At 37.1% G+C, this 20,619-nt stretch overlaps 3 protein-coding genes across 3 annotated transcripts in view; 2 read left to right on the plus strand and 1 right to left on the minus strand.

The window, feature by feature from the left end:
* Positions 1-1,413: 1,413 nt before the first annotated feature.
* LOC125233009 (serine proteinase stubble-like) lies at positions 1,414-9,686 on the plus strand. The gene is made up of 7 exons (XM_048138873.1): positions 1,414-1,574; positions 1,802-1,959; positions 2,400-3,045; positions 3,254-3,344; positions 3,730-3,911; positions 8,306-8,410; positions 8,619-9,686. Exons 1-7 carry the CDS (start codon positions 1,511-1,513, stop codon positions 8,891-8,893), a joined length of 1,521 nt encoding a protein of 506 aa, XP_047994830.1. The 5' UTR covers positions 1,414-1,510; the 3' UTR covers positions 8,894-9,686.
* A 74-nt stretch (positions 9,687-9,760) lies between these two features.
* LOC125233008 (protein FAM161B) lies at positions 9,761-14,053 on the minus strand. The gene is given in 8 exon segments (XM_048138872.1): positions 9,761-10,134; positions 10,639-10,919; positions 11,092-11,371; positions 11,830-12,057; positions 12,734-12,898; positions 13,014-13,474; positions 13,477-13,791; positions 13,794-14,053. Coding segments are annotated over 8 exon segments (2,202 nt in total). The 5' UTR covers positions 13,896-14,053; the 3' UTR covers positions 9,761-9,764.
* A 3,171-nt stretch (positions 14,054-17,224) lies between these two features.
* Positions 17,225-20,619, plus strand: part of LOC125233012 (ubiquinone biosynthesis monooxygenase COQ6, mitochondrial) — a 32,357-nt gene continuing 28,962 nt past the window's right edge. The window contains exons 1-3 of the mRNA XM_048138876.1: positions 17,225-17,560; positions 17,804-17,994; positions 20,187-20,435. Coding sequence (XP_047994833.1) covers positions 17,374-17,560; positions 17,804-17,994; positions 20,187-20,435 — 627 coding nt within the window. The 5' untranslated portion in view covers positions 17,225-17,373. The remainder of the gene's footprint in view (positions 17,561-17,803; positions 17,995-20,186; positions 20,436-20,619) is intronic.

Here is a 20,619-nt window from a genome sequence, read left to right on the forward strand (position 1 = left end):
GTGACCAACGTTTCTTTTTTTGACTGGGAAAAAGAGTCCTCATAGCAGTGGCCTTTATTTCTTTACATGCTACATGTTCATGAATGATGGTGTGGATCCTCTAGATGATGTATCTACAGCACAAGTTGCACCCTCTGCCTTGATACAACTCCATCGATATTGTATATTTTTTCACCGCACCAACTGGTAAAGATCAATTTTGCTATTCGAAAACGGATAGCAAAATTGCGTTTTATCCACAAGAGTGCAAAGTAATTTCATACAAATTTTAACTTGATGCCTTGAGCTGGCTGGTAGAATTTAATTTACCTATGAATAATTATTTTGAGTCATAAACATGGAATAGATTGCTGGATTTGATTTAGTTCGATGTTTTATAGTCCGTATTTTGTTCGTGTTGGTGTGGTGAAAATTTTTGTGTTTCACTCGGTGGCAAAGTTTGTTTAACCTACGTGCCTTGAAACCCTCGCAACGCTCAAGATTCCACTTTTTGAACCACTCGCTACGCTCGCGGTTCAATATTGGAATCTTTTGCTTACTCGGGTTTCAATATTGGCACGTGCGGTTAAACAACAACTTTGCCCCCTTGTAAAACAAATAACTATTTTGCGTCACCCACTTTATCCAGGCATTATACCACTACTATATGCCACTACACATAAGAGCCTGCTTGAGGTCCACTTTGACAACAACCGGGATTTGGTGTACCCAATGATGCTTATCCAACTAAATGTAAATACATATTTAGATAATTCCAATGCCCCCTCCCTCTTGTAAACTTAATAGACGGCTGCCCCCACTGTCCCCAGTAGTCACCGAAGATCAATAATTAAAAGTGACATGATTGGCACAGATGTTCTGACTTCTGACCTCAGCCCCCCCGACTCACTCCGAGTAGAAGTCGATTAAAACCTTCTTAATTATCATTTCTGTTTAGGAATATAATCTCAAATATCCCTTTCATGTCGAAACTCTGAAATCATCAATATTTTTAGAAGTAGAAGACAGTTTAAATTTCAAATTCTAAGTTATAAATTATCTTCAAAGGTACTTAATGCAATGGTCTGTCAACTTTAGATTTAGATAGATTAAATTGTAGAATAATTTATGTAATTACAGAGTTTTTAGGTTAATATCAGGCGAGCTGCTAGTCTTAATAAGCTATATGACCCATATTAACTTGTATGGTAGAATTGTAAACAAAAACAAAACAGCTATCTTTTGAGTAAATTCGATGGGTTCTACGTGAGCGAAATCACGGATGTAAGCCAAAACGGGATGACCGTTACGTCACACCATGGCTTCAAATCAAAAATGTGATAGTATTGGGAAAACCCTGCATCTCGGTTTAGGGATCCGCGGAGCAGCCGAGCCGCCGTGACTAAGCGGCGCGGGCGCTGCCTCCAACTCTGATAAATACAGTCAAACGGGTCCGACGTACCGCCAGTGAGCAGTGCAGTGTGCGAGGTTTGGCGAGCCGACCGCGCGCGTCAGACCCTCAATAACAAACATGTTTATATCATTTATAACCCAAACTTGCTTACTTCTTGCCGTCCTCGAAGTCGCTACGACACGTAAGTACTCAAACTATCTAGTTATTTAGTCTAAGCCACTTAATAGTCATGTACATTATTAGTCGCGACTGGTTTGGATTTTCCTTATTTTTTTGTTATTTACATAGATTCGTGTTCGTCAGACGTAGAATATTAGCAGATACCTACAAGCTAAAATGGACACATTATAAAGCGCCGCGAATATTAACGAGATTTCGTAGAGATTTAACCGATAATCTTGTTTCCAGAGAGTGCCCAAGGATCCCTGACATGCAAGATAAGTGACGATATAGAAGGAGAATGTATTTTGCTACAAAAATGCCAACGAGCATTGGATTTGCTGAAGTTAAATGACATAAAATCCTTGAAGAATCTCACTTGTGGATATGATAAGCTGGATGCAAAGGTAAATATAACAGTTGATCCATTGAATGAAGGTACTAAGTTATGTAATTGACAATCGATTTTGTACTGTAAAAGGTAAAGCTAAGATATAGTTTAACTTGACAACAAATATGACATACTTAATACCCACAGGTATATTTTCAAATCACGAAATAATAACGCGAGAGCGAGAACAACTTAAAAAATCTTCTGTATTCATTGCTACTAATTAGCTACCGATGTTTATTTTTAACAACAACAGCATTCGTGCTTTATTACATTAGGTGTCATTTATTCTCATTTTGTAATGAGCCTCTACTTTGTGTCCAGTGTTGATATTTTAATAAACGTTGTAGCCATGTGAAATTAACCTTATGAACCAATGTATTTTTATAAGTATACGATACGAGTATGCTTGGCTTTAGACCATAATCAATTAATCAGTTTAATTTTACTCGACAGGTATGCTGCGTCACAAACAAAACCGATGGAGTATCCATCACCTTCAATACCACTAAGGATGCCGCCACTAGTAGACCAGAAGGCGGTATCGCCAATACTGTTAAAGTGCCACCAGATCCGGTAGCTACCTTCGCTTCTACAACCCCAGTACCAACCGAGGCACACCCAACCAAAGTTTACACGACTACAACATACATCCCTTCAACAACAACACATAAACAGAAGAAAACAAATGCGCCTCATCATAACAACAATGATTTCATTGCGCCAACTTTACCAACATCATCAGTAGCCTTCTCTATTCGCCCACCACCGACATTCACGCGACCACCTGCTCTGCAGCCAGACGAACCACCTTCCAAGTCTGAAACAGCTAGTGAAACCATACCAACATTTGACAATCCCTTAGGTGTCGACCCAAACATCCCATCTCGATTTCCACTTGAAGACCAGGACCAAAACTGGCATATAGATGTTTCTGATGTTGCAACGGAGCAAATGGATCGCTTTCCTGTATTGCAGCGTCCCGTCTATCTACCCAGTCGGAATGAATGTGGACTGCTTTCGACTTCTGACAGGATTTTTGGAGGGCAAGTGGCAGGACTTGAAGAGCTGCCTTGGCTTGCTCGCATCAAATATCTAAGCAGTAAGTAATTTTTTATTTACCTAATCAATCAAGCATATGAATATTATCCTGTTTGGTACAATAACCCTTGTGCGACATTCATTATGTGCTTCCCCTTAATATTCTTATTCAAATAGACTACAACTGAGCAAAATACGCGCAAATAGGAAGTTGTCGAGTTGAGGAAACCCGATCGCATTACGTAATCCATCTTTATTGTATTTTTCAGACACAAAGCAAGAGATCTACGCCTGCCACGCATCCCTTATTACTGACCGATTCCTCATTACTGCTGCGCACTGTGTAGTCAACCAGGAAATGTGAGTTTTCATTCATTTAATTTGCTCGCTGGTCGCTCGACGGATCACTGAATTACCATTGGACACCTGAAACACCAGATGAGTTGTAGGTGCTTTACTGGCCTTTGAGATGTAAGTACGCTCTATTCTAAGGTTTGAAGCAATCTATCATGATTCATGATTTCCAAAAACTCCAACATCCATTTAAACACAAATGGATTACCTACTTATCTGCCTGCTTCGGTTGTCATATTTATTTTTCCTTTTTGTACAAAAAACACACAATCTGAGGTCGTTACCGAACATTTTTTGCAAGAAGGTATGTACTGTAATTTAGGTACCTACATACGACAAATCCACCACTGCCAAGAAATCTTAGTTTCTTCATACGTGTACCTTTTTTCAGAATAGACGTTCGTCTGGGTGACTGGGACTCTGAGACAGAAATCGATTGCATTCAAGACGACTGCAATGATCCTCCTGTGGACGTTAAAATCGATGCAACCTTCATACATCCGTCTTATCATAGACAAACGCTGGTTGGAGACATAGCCTTGTTGCGGTTAGCTCATCCGGTGAATTTTACAGGTAGGTACCTAATTAATACAATTTATTTTGGAAGAAATTACTAAACTAAGTGCTATCGCGTATTTCGGGTGGACGAAGGATGGACGACAAACATTCTATGAACAACTAACCTTTGCCCCTTTCAATATTTTTTTATGGCTTGGTGTTATGGCTCGTCAATGATTCCGTCAACGTCAAGGTTTAGGGAGGTACATACGCGGTTTATGAAGACAATTTGCTGGTGAGCAAATTTTTTAAATTTGCGGCCTTTTTAGTGACAAAATTAGCTTGACCGCCTTTTTATTGGCATGCTTCGAAAAATCAATGTAGTGATCGATAACAACGGTAATTTCATGGCGCCGTTGTTTATTTAACCGAATCGAATGAAGGATAACCTTTATATGAAATTTACTTGATGATCTGCTTCAGAATTTTTACAAGCTTTTTATTCAACTTGCCCTGTTCGCAACGCCACCGTTGCGCTGAAGGTTTTTTTTTGCCTTATGACTTTTTTTCTGTATTTTTTCTCAAATGTGATGAAAAACATTGTGTGTAACTCAAAAGGTAAGGATATTAAATACTCTTGTCTATATATTCACTCCAGCCTGCGGCTGTCGTGAATAATATCACGACACTCGTATTTAATGACCCCCTTACCTCCCTCGTTGCACAATGTACATTGTACAATTGTACAGTCGACTACAAAGAAATGTATCCATTTTTTCACCTTATTACAATGCAATAAGGTGAAAATCCGATTGAGCTGAAATTTTGCACACATATGTAAATCACGTGACAATGCAATGTTAAAGTATCATGGAGCTGATCTGATGATGGAGAAGAAAGGAGGTCATAGGAACTCTGCCATGAAACGTCGTATCGTATCCCCATCGAGTAAGGGTTTTTTAGAAACGTCTCGACTAGACTGGGGTGAATTTCAACATACTCGAAATTTGCCTAATTTTGGTGGATTTTTTTAGTTTTGTAATTTTTGCTGAAATTATGTACTGATGTTACATAACTAATTATTAGCAATGTTATGTATCAATGACCTTTCATTATAATAAGTAGTTTTAGAGAAATTACGATTTCAATGACATGGTCGCCACCAAAATTGGTCTACCCACAAAAATAAAAAATAAAAACAAAAATAAAGCCTTTTATTCATTTTTCTATTATTTTCTACTTGAAATAATAAACTTTTAACATGTAATAAATACTTTTCAAATAGAAACAAAAACGTTATTGCCCTCAATTTGTTCACCACCAAAATTTATGCAATTTTGGTGGAAAAAGTATTACGACCCACCAAAATTAGATATTTTTGTGTAGGGCGGACCAATCCAGCAAAGTATGACACTTGTGTCATGTCTAAATGCAGGAACGAACCTGAATGGTCATGTTACGACAAGTTTGTTCGTCTTGCTGCGTCTCGTTTAACCATAAAAATGATTTCAATACTTACCACCAAAATTGGTTCTTTCCCCCGGACAACTTTTGGTGCTCAGTTATAAGTGTCAAATTGTATAATAATATCATTGAACTACTATGTACTACGTACTAGAAATGACAACTCGAACATATTCTGTGCGCCGACCGGCAGCGGCGGCAGCGCGAGGCGCATGCGCGTGAAGCGAACCGTGTCATAGAGTAAGACTTGACCACCTAGACGCGACACTTTTAGTGTAGACCTTTGTTTTATACTTTGTGTGTGAAATACTAAGTAGTTTACTTTTAGCACTATTATACATTGTGTTATATTTAATTTCTACTCAGTGAAATAAAAATAAGTAATTGTTTTTTTCATAAATTTTAATTTCCTTTGAATAAAATTACTTTTGTAAGTTTCTGTCGCTCAGAATAATAATCGCGCCATTCACCTTGTTTTACCTCCCTTAAACACCGGTTGCATTAAATACTATAATACTATTTCAGTTTTGGTGTCACTATTTTTCGTCAATAATGAGAATTATAATTCATAAATAATTCAAAATCATGCTTATTGTATAATATTATCGACTAAAATTCGTATTAGAACCGTGCAATATTCAAAACTAGAAATTGAAATAAATATTTTTATATTATATATTGAAAACAGAATATGATCACAATTATTATACCTTATTACCTGCATGTCATGTCTGCGCGATTCATCTATGATTCCAGTTGTCAAAATGGCGGCCATAGCATCGCGTTTAAGGAGCCCGTCCCTTCATTATAATAATTACTTAAATTAAGTTAGATCAAAATAGCTTGTCTACTAACCGATGAAATGTGACACCGTCACTTTTATTAGATTTTCTCGTATGGCTTCAACAGTATCTTATAGCACAGGAAGGCATTTTTTCATTTGATTTGTGTGCAGTCAGAGACAACCTCCTCCCACCACGCGCAGAGACTGACTGAGGCAACATAAGTCCACTGGACTTATGTTCGTGGCGCAAACTTTTTGTTCGCCGTGTCCTCTCTAACTGGTACTAGGTAGATGACTGACTGACTGTTGAAAGAAAGGTACAGTCGGCGATAAAAGCTTGTGCCAAAAATGTTCCTTTACGTTGACGGAATCACGCTACCACAATGGAATTTAAATGTTATTAATTTGGATCACTATAATAACTAGTTCACTACAGTCTGGCTAAGGCCGATAGTCCACTATCATATGTTGATCATAGAAATATGATCATAGGTCTGTATGCCTCCATTTTACTCAAACGTGAAGAAAAAGGAAGGCATATTTTGCCTCATCATCATCATCATCCTCCTTGCGTTATCCCGGCATTTGCCATGGCTCACGGCCCGGCATTTGTCCGCTTTGACAACTAATCCCAAGATTTGGCGTAGGCACTACTTTTTACTAAAGCGACTGCCATCTGACCTTTCAACCCGAAGGGTAAACTAGACCTTATTGAAAAAAGTCCAGTTTCCTCACGATGTTTTCCTTCACCGAAAATCGACTCGCAAATACCAAATGATATTTCGTACATAAATTCCGAAAAACTCATTGGTGCGAGCCGGGGTTCGAACCCGTGACCTACGGATTCGCACATACTTATATTATACATACCGCTAGGCTACCAGCGCATATGACAACATATGATAGTGGACTATCGGCCTAAAGACTGCAGGTATTTTACGGGTAACAGTAACAGCTTAAGTCCGATGCGAAATGTTCTCAAGTGAAATTTTCGTGAAATTTTCCGAAACATTCTCCAGATCTTGAAACAATGGAAATTTATGAGAATGAAATCCTATCTACGCACAGAAATATTAGAGTAAGTAGCGAGGACAGACATACTATTATACCACACCGGTTTTGATAACAACCGGTTTTTATAGGTTTGGCTGAGGCTTGATAAAATTCTTAAATTTCAATAAATTCTGCGGAAATTATTCCGAAATATTTCGCGGAATATTTCATTTCGAAAATCTTGCATTATTTTGTGGTAATAATATATCAAATAACTGCAAAATAGTCCAACTATATTCAATTATACTACGAATAGAGGTTGATTTCATTAGGGAAAACTATATATAGTTAATTGTTAACAATAGTTATTTGTTTTACAAGGGGGCAAAGTACTTGTTTAACCGCACGTGCCAATATTGATACTCGAGAAAGCGAAAGATTCCAATATTGAACCGCGAGCGTAGCGAGAAACTTTGGCACCGAGTGAAACACAAAATTTTTCACCACACCAACACGACCAAAATACTGACTTTAAAACATCAAACTAAATCACGTCCGTCAATCTATTGAATATTTATGATTCAAAATCATCATTTATTGGTAAATTCTACCATCAGTCAGCTTATGACATCAAGTTAAAATTTGTATGAAATTACTTTGCACTCATGTGGATAAAATGCAATTTTGCTCTCTGTATTGTATGTATGTATATTTGATAATGTATATAATGTGTCAAAGAGATCAACTAAAGCCATACAGAAGATTTCATTGGTAATATATTGGATCAGTTGTCTGAAGAAAAAAATTTACTCAAGACAGAAAACTGTTCTAAAACCTGTTCATTTTGCTGCATGCCTTCTGAACCCAAATGACAATGAACCGAAGAAGAATATATAAACGGCTGTCCTGTAACCATCGGAAGTTACAAATCCAAAAGCGTCTCCAGATGGATCTCAATGAACGAATTGGAAATGCGATTGTGAAATGTTCTCGAAAGTTTCGATGGAAATTTTCCTACACTTTTGAAAGTTTCCGCAATTTGCACATCATTAAGTCCGATAGTCCACTATCATATGTTTGTCATAGAAATATGAGCATATTAGGCAACATGCCGTCATTTTTCTTCACGTTGGAGAAAAAAGACCTATGATCATAAAAGTTTTATGATAAACATAATGATAGTGGACTATCGGCCTAAGTACTTATGACGATTTGTTTTTTTTTTCAGAATTCATCCGGCCAATCTGCTTACCCACCACAGAATACATAGCACGAATAGATTATGACCTCGACAGTGAATACATTACTGGTGGCTGGGGTAAAACAGAATTTGGTAAGTAAATCTAATCTAATTTATATATCTAATTTCCTCAATCTGATGCACTAGAGTCCCTATAGATAGGGAAAAGTTATCTTAGCTATTTCCAATCTGTATGTGAATTTTGGGATGTCCTAGTCCAGTGTGTAGACTTTGAGTACTCAAGCTGTCAAAAACATGTCTGAATGCTGTGAAAAAAATGACCATTTTATTCCTGTTCCAGAAACGAGATCCGTAGTCAAAAGAAAAATAAGTCTAATGGCTGTGCCGATGGCAACATGCAGGGCAGCCATCAGACGAGTGTCTAACCAGTTAGCTGCCAGCGCCATCTGTGCCGGCGGCAGGAAAGGTGAAGACAGCTGCGCTGGAGACTCAGGCAGCTCCTTGGTACGACTGGCCAGTGAGAACCGACGCTTTAACTGGTTTATCTTGGAGTTACCAGCTTCGGATCCTCTAGGTGCGGCACGGAAGGAATACCCGGCATTTATTCGCGAGTAACGTATTATATGGATTGGATTTTAAACGTTCTTGCATTGTAAAGACTCGATTATTTATACGTGATGGCGCAATTTCATTAGTCGATAACTCGTTCGGTATATGTACAGCATACGGGGAGTTCCCGCAGGCGATATAACAACCAATGAAAGCGGTGCAATTTAATTGGTCGTTAACTACTTGAAAAATAAATATTTCATTTTCATTTTTTTCTCGTTCGGTATGCAGCATACGGGGAGTCGCCACAGGCGAGATAACGACCAATGAAAGTGGTGCAAATTGATTGGTCGTTATACATCATATGGGGACTCCCCGCAGGCGAGATAACAACCTATGAAAGTTACTATTACTATTTAATTTCCCGAATGCGGGCCCTGTAGCATGCGTTCTAGAAATCTCTTGCACCTCGAATGCGGACCCTATCGACTTATGAAAACGTTTCCCCAAATGCGGGTCCTGTGGCGCGCGTTACAGAAATCTCTCGCATCCCGAATGCGGACCCTGTGGCACGCGTTCCAGAAATCTCTCGTACCCCGCATGCGGGCCCTATCGACTAATGATAATGCGCCATAAAGGATGAACGGGAAAGTGAAGTACACGTAAGTACGTATGTATCAATGTTGATGTAATTTTGCCATACTATCTTGGAGTAAGTTCAATATCTATGTTAAGTTTTAAATGAGTACCTATATAAGTGAGATTCTTGTGAAACCTAGTAAAGTACACTCAAATTCGTTTGTTTTGTAAGTGTACAATGAGACTCAATGAGATATGAAATTAAATAAATGATTTTTTTTGCATCTTTATTTCCAAATAAACGTACATACTAACAACCACAATGCTTAAAGAAACTCGACCGTAGCTACTAAACTTTTTACTTACCGTCTAAACTATCAATAGCATCTTCCGAATTAGAGTAAGACTTTTCATCATTTTCTATTCTATTTAAATATTCCATCATATTGCCGTTGTAGTCATTGAGAGAATCTTTTCGCGATGCGCTAGGAGTATTAAAATGTTCTGTTTTACTTCTCCGTGAGCTTCTTTTCTTGGTTTTCCTTGGTGAGAGTTGTATGTAGTCGACAGGGGCCGAGTGAGATCGAGGTGCGTAATATCTCTCAAAAAGCAGTGGCTGCTGCTGAACTCTCCCATACATAAGTTCCATTTCGTGGAGGAATTCCTCTCGCCTCATTCGCTCCTCATCACGTCGAGTTTGAAGACGCATGGCGATATCTTCTTCAGCACTGAAATAACACATAATACCTATAATTGTACCTATCATCTCATAATATGTATATAATGTGTGGGATATGGGTTAAATTGTGGCGTAGGCGAGAGGCTGGCAACCTGTCACTGCAATGTCACAATTTTGGTTTTCTTTCAACCCTTTTTTGCCGAGAGTGGCACTGAAACAGTAATTCATGTGCTCTGCCTACCCCTTTATGGGATACAGGCGTGATAATATGTATGTATGTATGTATGTATCTCATAATAATTATATTACATATTGATTATTTCAATATTTCTTAATACAGAATCCAAATAGCGTGCATGTTTCTCGAACCTCTCCCTTATTTTGCTATCCTCTGCTATCTGCTGCTGCTAGAGCTATACCTACGCCCGGTTTATCCTTAATAACAAAGCACTAGAATTTGACGAAACTAATATTCTAATACCTTGTGTATGTATGTATGTATGTATGTATGTATGTCTGGCTAGTAGCATAGTGACATGGTTTTAGAACTTACTTATTTTTAACCAGTGTCCAAGCCGGGTTAGATCTCAGCAGGCGATCTCTGTGACGCATTTCCCTTATCCTTCGCTGTTCTGCCATCCTACTAGCCGCGTCCATCTCAAACCGTCGACGAACTGCCTCGGCCCTCAAAAGAGCCGCGAGGTTTGATCGGCCCGATGCTGCAGCTCGGAGCTCCAGCGCAGAGAACCCTCGCATGACTCCGACGTCACCGCTGGTACCGACGCTTTCCGTGCTTTTACTTTCTTGGGACAGTTTTTTGGCTACGTCTTGCATCTGAAATCAGGAAACAAAACTAAGAAATTATCCCACAAAAGTCTACGTCTACTATAGGAGCGGATTAACTTTCTTGTTCTATGAGGAACTGTAGATGGTTAGATTGATGTTGCGTCTTCATGCGGAAGCATTTCTTAAACTAAGTGGTGACTTGGTGAGTCCAAAAACTAACCTTCTTAGCCGCTCTGTCAGCAGTATTGAACCGAAACGGCTTCGGACTTGTCGTGATAAAGTCTTCCTTCGCCGTTTTGTCATATCTATACCTCTTCTCCGGACTCCTACTCCTCTGTCTGTCAGAAGAACTGACAGATGGGATGCCAGGAGACGGATCGATGGGCAGATCACTGTGTGCTGCCGGCGTGGACAGACGGCTGCGATCTCGCATGGCCATGGAACCGGGGAGGGTGGCGCTACGGAGCATTTCTTCTGACCTGATTCGACGGTTCATTGACCTGTAAAATTTTAAAACATGGGTGCTCATAATGCTTACGGTTAGGTAGTTATCTATGTCTGTCTCACTCTTCAGCGTAAAAAAAGTTCAAAAAGAACACTTATGGTCCGACTCTGTACTCTGTACTTGCATGTACATGCAAAGTATACGTTACCAGCTCTGAGATGGGAGTACGCTCTTATTTTACTGGTCTGAAAATCGTAACCGTCCGGAAATACCGTAAGCAATCGTTTATTTCACGAAATACTAGTATGCAAGGCTGAAAAGTTCAGTAGGAACCCCATTGAAGTACTTTAGACCATCCACCATTGGAGGAGATAAAGATGGAATTCAAGGTCGTTCAGTAACGCGATTCAAATTTAGTTTGTGATGCCAAGGAAGATAAGAGAACGATAGCAATTGGCATTACCTTCAAACTTTAGATACCTACTTAAGTATACAAAAACCTCACCCACTCACCTAAAAAACTCGTCCTCCTTCATTTTATCGTAAAAATAGTTCGAAAACAAATTCTTGGGCACCGGTCTTGCGCGGAATCTTTTCTTTTTCTTCGGTTTCGGCAGGGCATGTATGGCTCGTTCACAGGCTTTAACTGCTTCTAATCCCCCTTCTTCCCTTTTTGTGAAGCTGAAGGGCTTCATTTTAGCACGAAGCTCCGCTTCGCTGTTGATTTTTGTTATAGCTCGTCTGGAACACATTTTGTTTAAGGTCACGTAGGTATATACAGGTCACGTGAATTCACTTTCAAGGGCCAGGTGCATCAACCACATTTGACAGACACATCATCGTCACTCAGTCAGAATACTATGGAACTTCCATACAATAAAATTTAACGAACACGTGACAGACGGTTTGATGCAACCGGCCCTAAGTGCATTGAAATAAATTATTGGAAACCAATGAATTAAAAGTAGGGCTTGAAGGCAAAAAATAAAGAGGATAAGGCGGTCGGGAGCTCGTCTGAGAAGACAATTACTTATTTATAAGTACTTGTAAGAAGGCAAGTACTTAAGGCACTGTAGGCAGATATTTAGGTCTAAGGTGCTCAAGCGTTCATACCTACCTTATTTGCAGCAAGCAGTAATAAATTAAATAAAAATACCTAGATTTTTGGTGTTCATTGTGCGGGCCTGGAAATCAACCTGTAAACATAACGTAGGTAAACTAATAAAATGTGCATTAAGGTAGAGGAAGAGGTAGAGCTTGCACTAGGTAGTGTATAAGAAACAAAACAATTAAAATATCTAAATTGCATGAAGTCAAATCGCTTGTCAGCGATACATCGTTCACGATTGAGACATTCGTGGAGCCATCAAACGAAAAGGATGAAGAATATGTAGCTCAAATTAAGTAAATCGAAAACCTCATCGCTTGATCCTCAAGAATTTTGTCATAGAGCGGTATCCTAGACTCTATAGGGACAGGTTTGGACCGAAATTGCTGACGGTCGCATTTCCTATGAAGCATGTCTTCTGAAAAAGACTTTTGCAGGCTACGAAGCTCGTTCACCGCCCTTACTTCTTCGTCTCTGAAAAAATAACAAATATCTACTTAGTCGTTCGGTTATCAGCATTTCATAGAGAGTAAAGGGCTACCTGCCTTAATTATTACGACCTGTAATTAGTATCTGACTGAAATCTTACCTTTTAGTCATTTTAAACGGTTTCGGCACAGTTATACTCTTACGTCTTCTTTGGGGTGACCCAAATCGCTTAGCCCTCAACGGACTAGAAGGCATACTCTGAGTTTTGAACTCATCGTCGTCCAAGTTACCTTTCTTCAGTCTAGAATATTCTGCTCCATCGAAAAACTTATCAAACTTCTGATCGACTTCATTCTTCCTTTCTATTTTATCATCGTTCCAAGATATAGAACAAGCGGAATGATTTCTTTTTGGTTTCAATGTCTTTTCTTTCATGGAACTACTTTTAACTGGGAGTTTAAGATCGTCATCTATTTTTACTTCGATGTTAGTAACAGTCAGCTTTTTAGACGGTTGCTTCAGAGAAGATACAGTGAGGTTTTTATTGGAACAATCTGATACACGTCTTCCATTCATTCTTGCAGCTCCATTGAACTCTGACGTCTTATCCTCTTCTCTGCACTGTATTTTCGCCTCAGTGTGCCAGTATAATGCGATTTAACTGGCTTATCAGTGATTTTAGTCTGATTGATGTAAGCTTCCTCTTTTACTTTGAAATTATCTCCATTGCAATCATCTATTGAATCCACTGCATATTCTAGCATAACTTTTTTCTTTTGTCTTAGAGATCTTAACGTAGAATAGAATTCTTCAGTTGGAAGATGATTTATTTCATTGTAATCAGGTATGGAGCGATAGAAATCCTTTATTTTCTCGGTATCTACATTTACAATATTCACAGAACAAGTAGAAGATGAATCAATGGAGTTCTGTGTGGTGACAAACTTGTTTTTCTCTCATAGTCGGGCTTAGGCATTTTACTGACTGCATCCACTGGAAGTTTAAGGCAAGCATTTGTAAATACACTACACCTGTGGTTCATATCTAGGTAAAATTTCTATGTTATCAAAGTATCTAAGTTACGCCGGGCCCGGGGGTATTGCTTAGGGGACGGATTGTTGTAGCAATCGTTGCCATGGCTGACCGCGCATGTACTTTGCGCATAGCAATAGAATATTCCTGATGATCTTAATTGCGTCTAGATATGGATGCTGATAAGCAACAATGTGTCAACCCACACGCCAACCATTTTGAGAAAATGGCGTCTAAAGATTTTTTCTCATTTTTTTGTGTTTCTCTTAAAAAAAATTGTTTTTATATAGATTGTTGTGTTTTTCAGCTATAATACGTTCAGTAGTAGTGATTATTGTAGCTTAATTTCAAAACAAACTTCAATTTGACGAAATAATGCCCTTTTCTTTTATTGCGAATTGTTCGACGACGTCAAACTTTTTCAAGACTGTGTTATGATACTTAACCCACTTTTGCTAATTGTTTAAAAATATCTATGAGTCTTAAATAAACATGTTAAAGCACATAAATTGTTGTTGTAAAATACTCTACCTATGCATATTTTTAACTTTATAAGTGTTAAGTAACATATCAGTCATGGTCACTTATGTTATTAGGTATGTAGGAATCAATACATTATTTATTAATCAAACCTTTTAATGATTTTTCTACTCCCGAACTGTTATTCGTCATTTACAGGATTGTGCGTATCGAAAAAACTGAAAACGCATTGTTTGGTTCTGTAATCATGGCAACGCATTGCATTAACGATACTGCGTGCGTGCGCGGGAAGGCTTTGGGCAGCTGAGCTGACAGTGCAAACCTTTGCAATACAGGAAACAGTGTGAATTTCGCGAGAATTAAAAAAAAAACTATTAAAAACTAAGTGCATGGTATTGTATGCAATGGTGTTTAACTGACTCCAAAATACTCGTGGAAAGTACGCCACTCATATTTCTTGACCTCCTTTAAACGCCTGTTGAATAAAATACTATAAATTAACTATTAGAGTAATGATCATTTCTAGACACATATTTAAATTATCTGTGCTTTTTCAACAAAAAATCGTTACAAAAACCAAATAATCATCTTTAAAAAAAATAAACTACTTATCTAAAATATACAACAAAATATTTTTTTACGCTAAGAAATAGACTAAGTCATTTAAATTATGAATAACTCATGACTTGTACAAGAACAAAACATAAAATATCTTTAACAAAATAATAAACTACCATTCAGTAAGTATTCAAAAATCAAACAATATTTTTATGCATACATTAACACGTCTTAATGTAATTAGTAATTATAAAAAAATAGTAGCTTATATTAGATTTTTTATATAAACACGTACCTACTTGTAAAAAATGTTTGCAAATTATAATAACGAATATGTATATTCATGACTTAAAATGTTCAATTTCGTACTGAATTTACCATTCATGTGCAAAAATATACTAATGGACTAAGTCATAACTTATTCAAACATAAATTAATATGAACAGTTATATTTTACAATATAGTGTCATGGTACTTACACCAAAAACGAACAATTTATGACCCGAATATAATTTAACAATAATGACTTATGTTTTATAACACGGGTCGTAGCATAAAACAACGAATAAAATATCATTTTGCAATAATCATTCAAGTCTCATAGTGGGTAACTATGTCATTTTTTGCGTTTTGCAAGAATGAGTCAAGTGTAAAAAAATCGTTGAGTCAACCCTCATAACACATTATTGTAATTTAAATATGTCTTCTGCCAATTACTATAATAAGTTAAGGTTCTTGACACATTCATGCAAAACAGGCAACACACGATAAAGGATTTGTGTTAACCTATTTTTTTACTTTTGGGATAGTGAAAATTTTCAAAATGAAAAGGTCATTTTTGCAAATAGAAGTTTAAAAATCCAGCTATAACATGGCATTAAAATCTCATTTTTTTAGTTTTTGTGGGTTGACACATTATTGCTTATCACCATCCATATATTATTAATAGAATGGAGATATAAAATATAAACCTAAATAGGATTTTAGGGTAAAGTTAATAATTGTTGAATGAATATTATAGATAAATAATAGCAAATTTTCACATTGTAGGTATATACATAAGGCATATAGATAAGTGGGTACAATATCTTTTTTTTTTTATTAAATTGTATGAGTCCTTTAATTGAACTTACCTTAAATTAGACTAGCTGTCGAAATTCAATTTTAATCCGTCACCTATTTAATTACGACATCCAAAAGGACGTTTAAAATTAAATATCCTGAAGTTTTTAATTACTGTTTAGCACTTTTCTCCGTTTTATTCGTTTGCAATGATATAATTGCAAAGTTTGCAATTATATTATAATCTTCTTAGCATTATGTATGATATTCTATAATACCTGTGCAGGATTTTCAAAAAAGGATCTTTGCTAAATCTTTGCAGTTGTTTTACTTAGTTATAAATCATTTGTTATTCGTTTCCATTGGAAACTGTTAAAACTGTAGGTACAAATAACTAAATCACCTAATTCCTACATTTCTGTTCAGTGGATCTGGAATTCTGGATACGACTGTAACGACATGGAAGGGCGTGGATGTTAAAAAACTTTTTTCAATTGTATCTAAAATCCGAAATAAACAATTAGCCATATTAGTACAGTCAGCAACAAAGCTATATATGAATACAGCCAAAGTGCCAAACATATGTTTACAGAACTTCCCTGTACATGTGTATAGGTGTGTATACATATTTTTGGCACTTTGTCTGCACTGCATTCACAGCTTGGTTGCTGACTGTACAAGCTGTCAGTAAACTTCATACTTCCATTTCGTAGCAAAACCACCTCATGTAGCCAATACAGCATACACGTTGCATATACACGTAGAGTGAAGTGAACTGCAAAAGTTCATGGTGAATTTATCAATGAATTCATTCATAATTTCTTCATGCAATTTCGCAGCTCACTGTACCTAATACCTATAGCGCGATTTTGTTTACCTAAATTTTGAAACTGGGTACGGAACGACGGAACTAACCTTAAGAGATGAGCGTACCGGAAACTAATATTTGTGTGCACTTTGTGTGGTACGAGCTCTTTGGTCGTTCTGTTGGATCTAGTACGTTTGTTATGGAAGTGACTACTTATGACTATAAGTAAGAGCGAGAAACAGATATGCTGATCAAGGTATCAGTACGATATGATAAAATACGTAGGTGTAAAGTTTAAAAAATAAATAAATAATAATAAAATAAATTTGTCCGGTACGTCCGTCTGCTACATCTTTATTTATACATATGGCAACTTAAACGTAATGTCAATGTCATTGTCAACTGTCAACTAAATTAAAAATAAATAATAACCTAAATTTATGAATAAATATTATTCCGCGTAGTCGATTTCGTAACTAAATAAATTGTTCATAGTTTATAACACTAGTTGATTAATAACTCTAAAAAGTGGACTCAGAATACAATTTGAGTTTATATATAGTTAAACAAGCACATCAAAATGTTGCTTCTAAAGAACATACACCGGAATTTTATTTTGCCTATAAAAATTAGCAAATATTCCCGTATGATAGTTTGTAGTCGTAATTTAAGTACCGAATCGAATACGCAATACACGATTAAAGATAAATATGATGTTATTGTTGCCGGCGGTGGAATGGTTGGCTGTACCATGGCGTGCGCATTAGGTAAGTAGATAATTGATAAAAACTACAGCATTTGTAACATTGTCGTGATTTTATTCCTTAATCGTGTCTATCATCACATTTACCTCTACTTATAGTAATTTCTGTGCTCTAAGAAGACCAGTCACCGTTAAAGTGATTGTTAAATTGTATTGTATTTAAAGTTCTATAGACGTCTGCTACTTGACGACGATGTGTCTGTCAAATGTGGTTGATGCAACTAACCCTAAGTGTATTTAATTTCAGGAAAGAACTCAGTATTATCAAATTTAAAAGTGTTGCTACTGGAAGGCAGTCCCAGTCCTAAGTTTCAATTAAAGCCAGAATATAGCAACCGGGTTGTAGCACTGAGTCAGAACACGAAGACGTTGATGACCTCTCTAAAGGCCTGGAAACATGTTGAAGAGATGCGTCTGCAGCCTGTAAGACATATGCAAGTAAGTCAAACTACAGTAATACCCCGCTTAACACGAGTGATGCGTTTCAGGGAAAATCGCGTAAAGCGAATTTCGCGTATATCGGGGTCACTTAATTAAGGTACTAAATTTAAAATCAAACCGAAAAAAGTTTATATTTTACTTGAAAAATTACAATCAAATAGCTTGTTTAAAGAAACTTTAACATTTTACATTTAAAAAAACAATAATAGAGTGCTATTTTAGGTGCCCGATTGATATTCCGAAATAAAATACGCCCATTTTCTGTACGCCGACAACGATTCGCCGACGCCTTTTTTGGTCGAATAACGATTGGAAGATTCTCATTTCGCATAATATCCGTTCGTAAACGGAGTCGGTAAGCAGAAATTTCATACGCCGATTTACTTTTCGTCGAATAATCATTTAGGAATTACAAAATTGGCCGACAAAAAATTGGTCGAAACACAATAGGTCGAGTGATCATTTGGTTTTTTTTTTTGGTGAGTGGCAGGAACTTGCGTACAAACTGTTCTACGGAGTCAAAAATATAGTTGTTACGAGTAGAACGTTTATAAGAGTCTATCACATTCATTTCAACTACTTATTTATATTAATCATCATGTTCGGATTCTAAGAAATAATTTTAGTAAATTATGTACCTATGTATTGTTCAGCGCCGATTTCCGAAAACTTCTCTTGTCAGTCCTGCGGTAGACTATGTCGGTCTCGCATCGGTCTAATAAGTCATCAGAAAAGGTGCTCCTCGAATATTACATCATAAATCGTCTGCAATAGACGTTAAGGCCAATGATGATGATGATGATGATGTATTGTTATTTTTACATCTCCCATTCGGAAAGTAAACTAGTGTATAATTTGCTTCAAAGACGATGATGATGGCAAATTTTCTATTACATCTAAGGAACTACTATACATTTGATTTTGCAGGATTTTATGAGGCTTGCTCGAAAAACTAGATTCGGTTTTTATGTTATTCTTGAAATCTGATTTTTTTTGCGTAGTGGGTTTGGGCCATGATTGTGTGTCCCCGTAGTATTTATTAGAATATGTTTATTACTTTGAATATTTAACATCGTTTCGGTACACGATTTGCACGTAAATACTATCGCGGTAGGTTTCACACCTCCCATAATATGTATCTGGTTTGGCCACTTTATTTCTTTCAAATTAATAGTGTAAAACATTAAAAGAATTGGATCAGTTTAAATTTGCCCCCAGTTGCAATTGTCCCGCTGTACTTTACAAAATACCTACGGGAATTTAAAATGTGATACCGTGGAAGAAATTTTTAAAATATTTATTTATTTATGTTTCTACACTCAACAAGAGTGTCAGTTTATTCGAAAATATTTTAACGATGTATAAAATGTGAAACGTTATTCGACTATACGTGGCCTAGACGAAAATGTTACTTTGCTAAATGAAAAATGTCCAATAATAGTTCGGATAATTTGCACAGAAGCGAACTAAATTGTGTGCGAACCAAGATTCTGCGTAACGTTATTCGACCAAAAGTGACAGCGATAGTTTGATTATTCGGCTAAATAGCATTCGGCGAATCGTTGTCGGCGAATCAATAACCGGCTAAAAAATTGTCGGAGAATCATTAGGTAGCCGCTATTTTAATTTAAAAAAAAACAATCTAATGCTGTCTGAGTGGCGTTTTGCTTCCGATCCATCAAAATTTAAAAGTCGCGTTATAGCGAATCTGTGCTAAACGGGGTCGCGTAAAGCGGGGTATTACTGTACATGAAAACTTAAAACTTTTGTAGGATAACATAAACTCCTATGGTCCTTAACAACTCACATGCTTCCAGCAGCTAGAGCTACGAGCTTGCACACCTCTGAATAGGGATGACGACTTCCTACATAATGTGTTTTGTTGTAATATCATGATATTAAAATAAAGAAGCATGTCATTTGTTCTTATGAATAATAAAAACACGCAAAAATATTTAGGTAAAATATGATTTTAACCAGGCTGCAAAACAGCGCCATCTAGTTTTAAGCCTAAAAGGCTCATACATTTCAGGGGTACGCTTTTTTGTATGGGCTTTGTCAGTCCCAGTATTGGTATTATATCGTTCTTGCCTCGAGTGTACCATCAGCTGATCCATCTGCTTGTTTAAAGATGGCTCTGTCATTTTCAAAACAGAGTGGCAGTTTTTGAAGATCTTGATTTCTTTCAGGTGTGGGATGCCTGTTCAGATGCCCTAATAACATTCAGCAGTTCCGAAATCTTAGATGACGACGTGGCATACATAGTAGAGAATGATGTGCTACAACATGCCGTGAACACTGAGCTGACTTCTCCGGAAGTGAAAAATGTAGACATAGTATACGGAGCGAAGATCTCCGGGTATGAGTTGGCGAAGAACAATACAATGAACAGCTTGGTGAAGATGGAGAATGGAGATTGTTATTCTTGCAAGTTACTGGTAAGTTTTTCAAGTAATTTTTTAACATCCAGTCTTTCAGGGACTAAGGTACTAGTACAAAAAACCGGCCATGTGATAGTTGCACTCGCGTTGCAAGGGTTCCCCACACCACAAGAAGGACTTAAGCGCCTCCTTTTTTGTAGGCACTTAAGTAATTTTTGCGAATAATCGATATTTTGAACAG

The sequence above is a fragment of the Leguminivora glycinivorella genome, chromosome 13, assembly GCF_023078275.1.
Source record: "Leguminivora glycinivorella isolate SPB_JAAS2020 chromosome 13, LegGlyc_1.1, whole genome shotgun sequence".
Taxonomy (NCBI): domain Eukaryota; kingdom Metazoa; phylum Arthropoda; class Insecta; order Lepidoptera; family Tortricidae; genus Leguminivora; species Leguminivora glycinivorella.

What these genes read in the sequence shown, in the direction of transcription:
- LOC125233009 (XM_048138873.1), top strand. Translation starts at nt 1,511, where the DNA reads ATGTTTATATCATTTATAACCCAAACTTGCTTACTTCTTGCCGTCCTC. An exon ending in ATGATAAGCTGGATGCAAAG is followed by an intron (nt 1,960 to 2,399) that starts GTAAATATAACA and finishes TTTACTCGACAG; the next exon opens with GTATGCTGCGTCACAAACAA. An exon ending in TGTGTAGTCAACCAGGAAAT is followed by an intron (nt 3,345 to 3,729) that starts GTGAGTTTTCAT and finishes ACCTTTTTTCAG; the next exon opens with AATAGACGTTCGTCTGGGTG.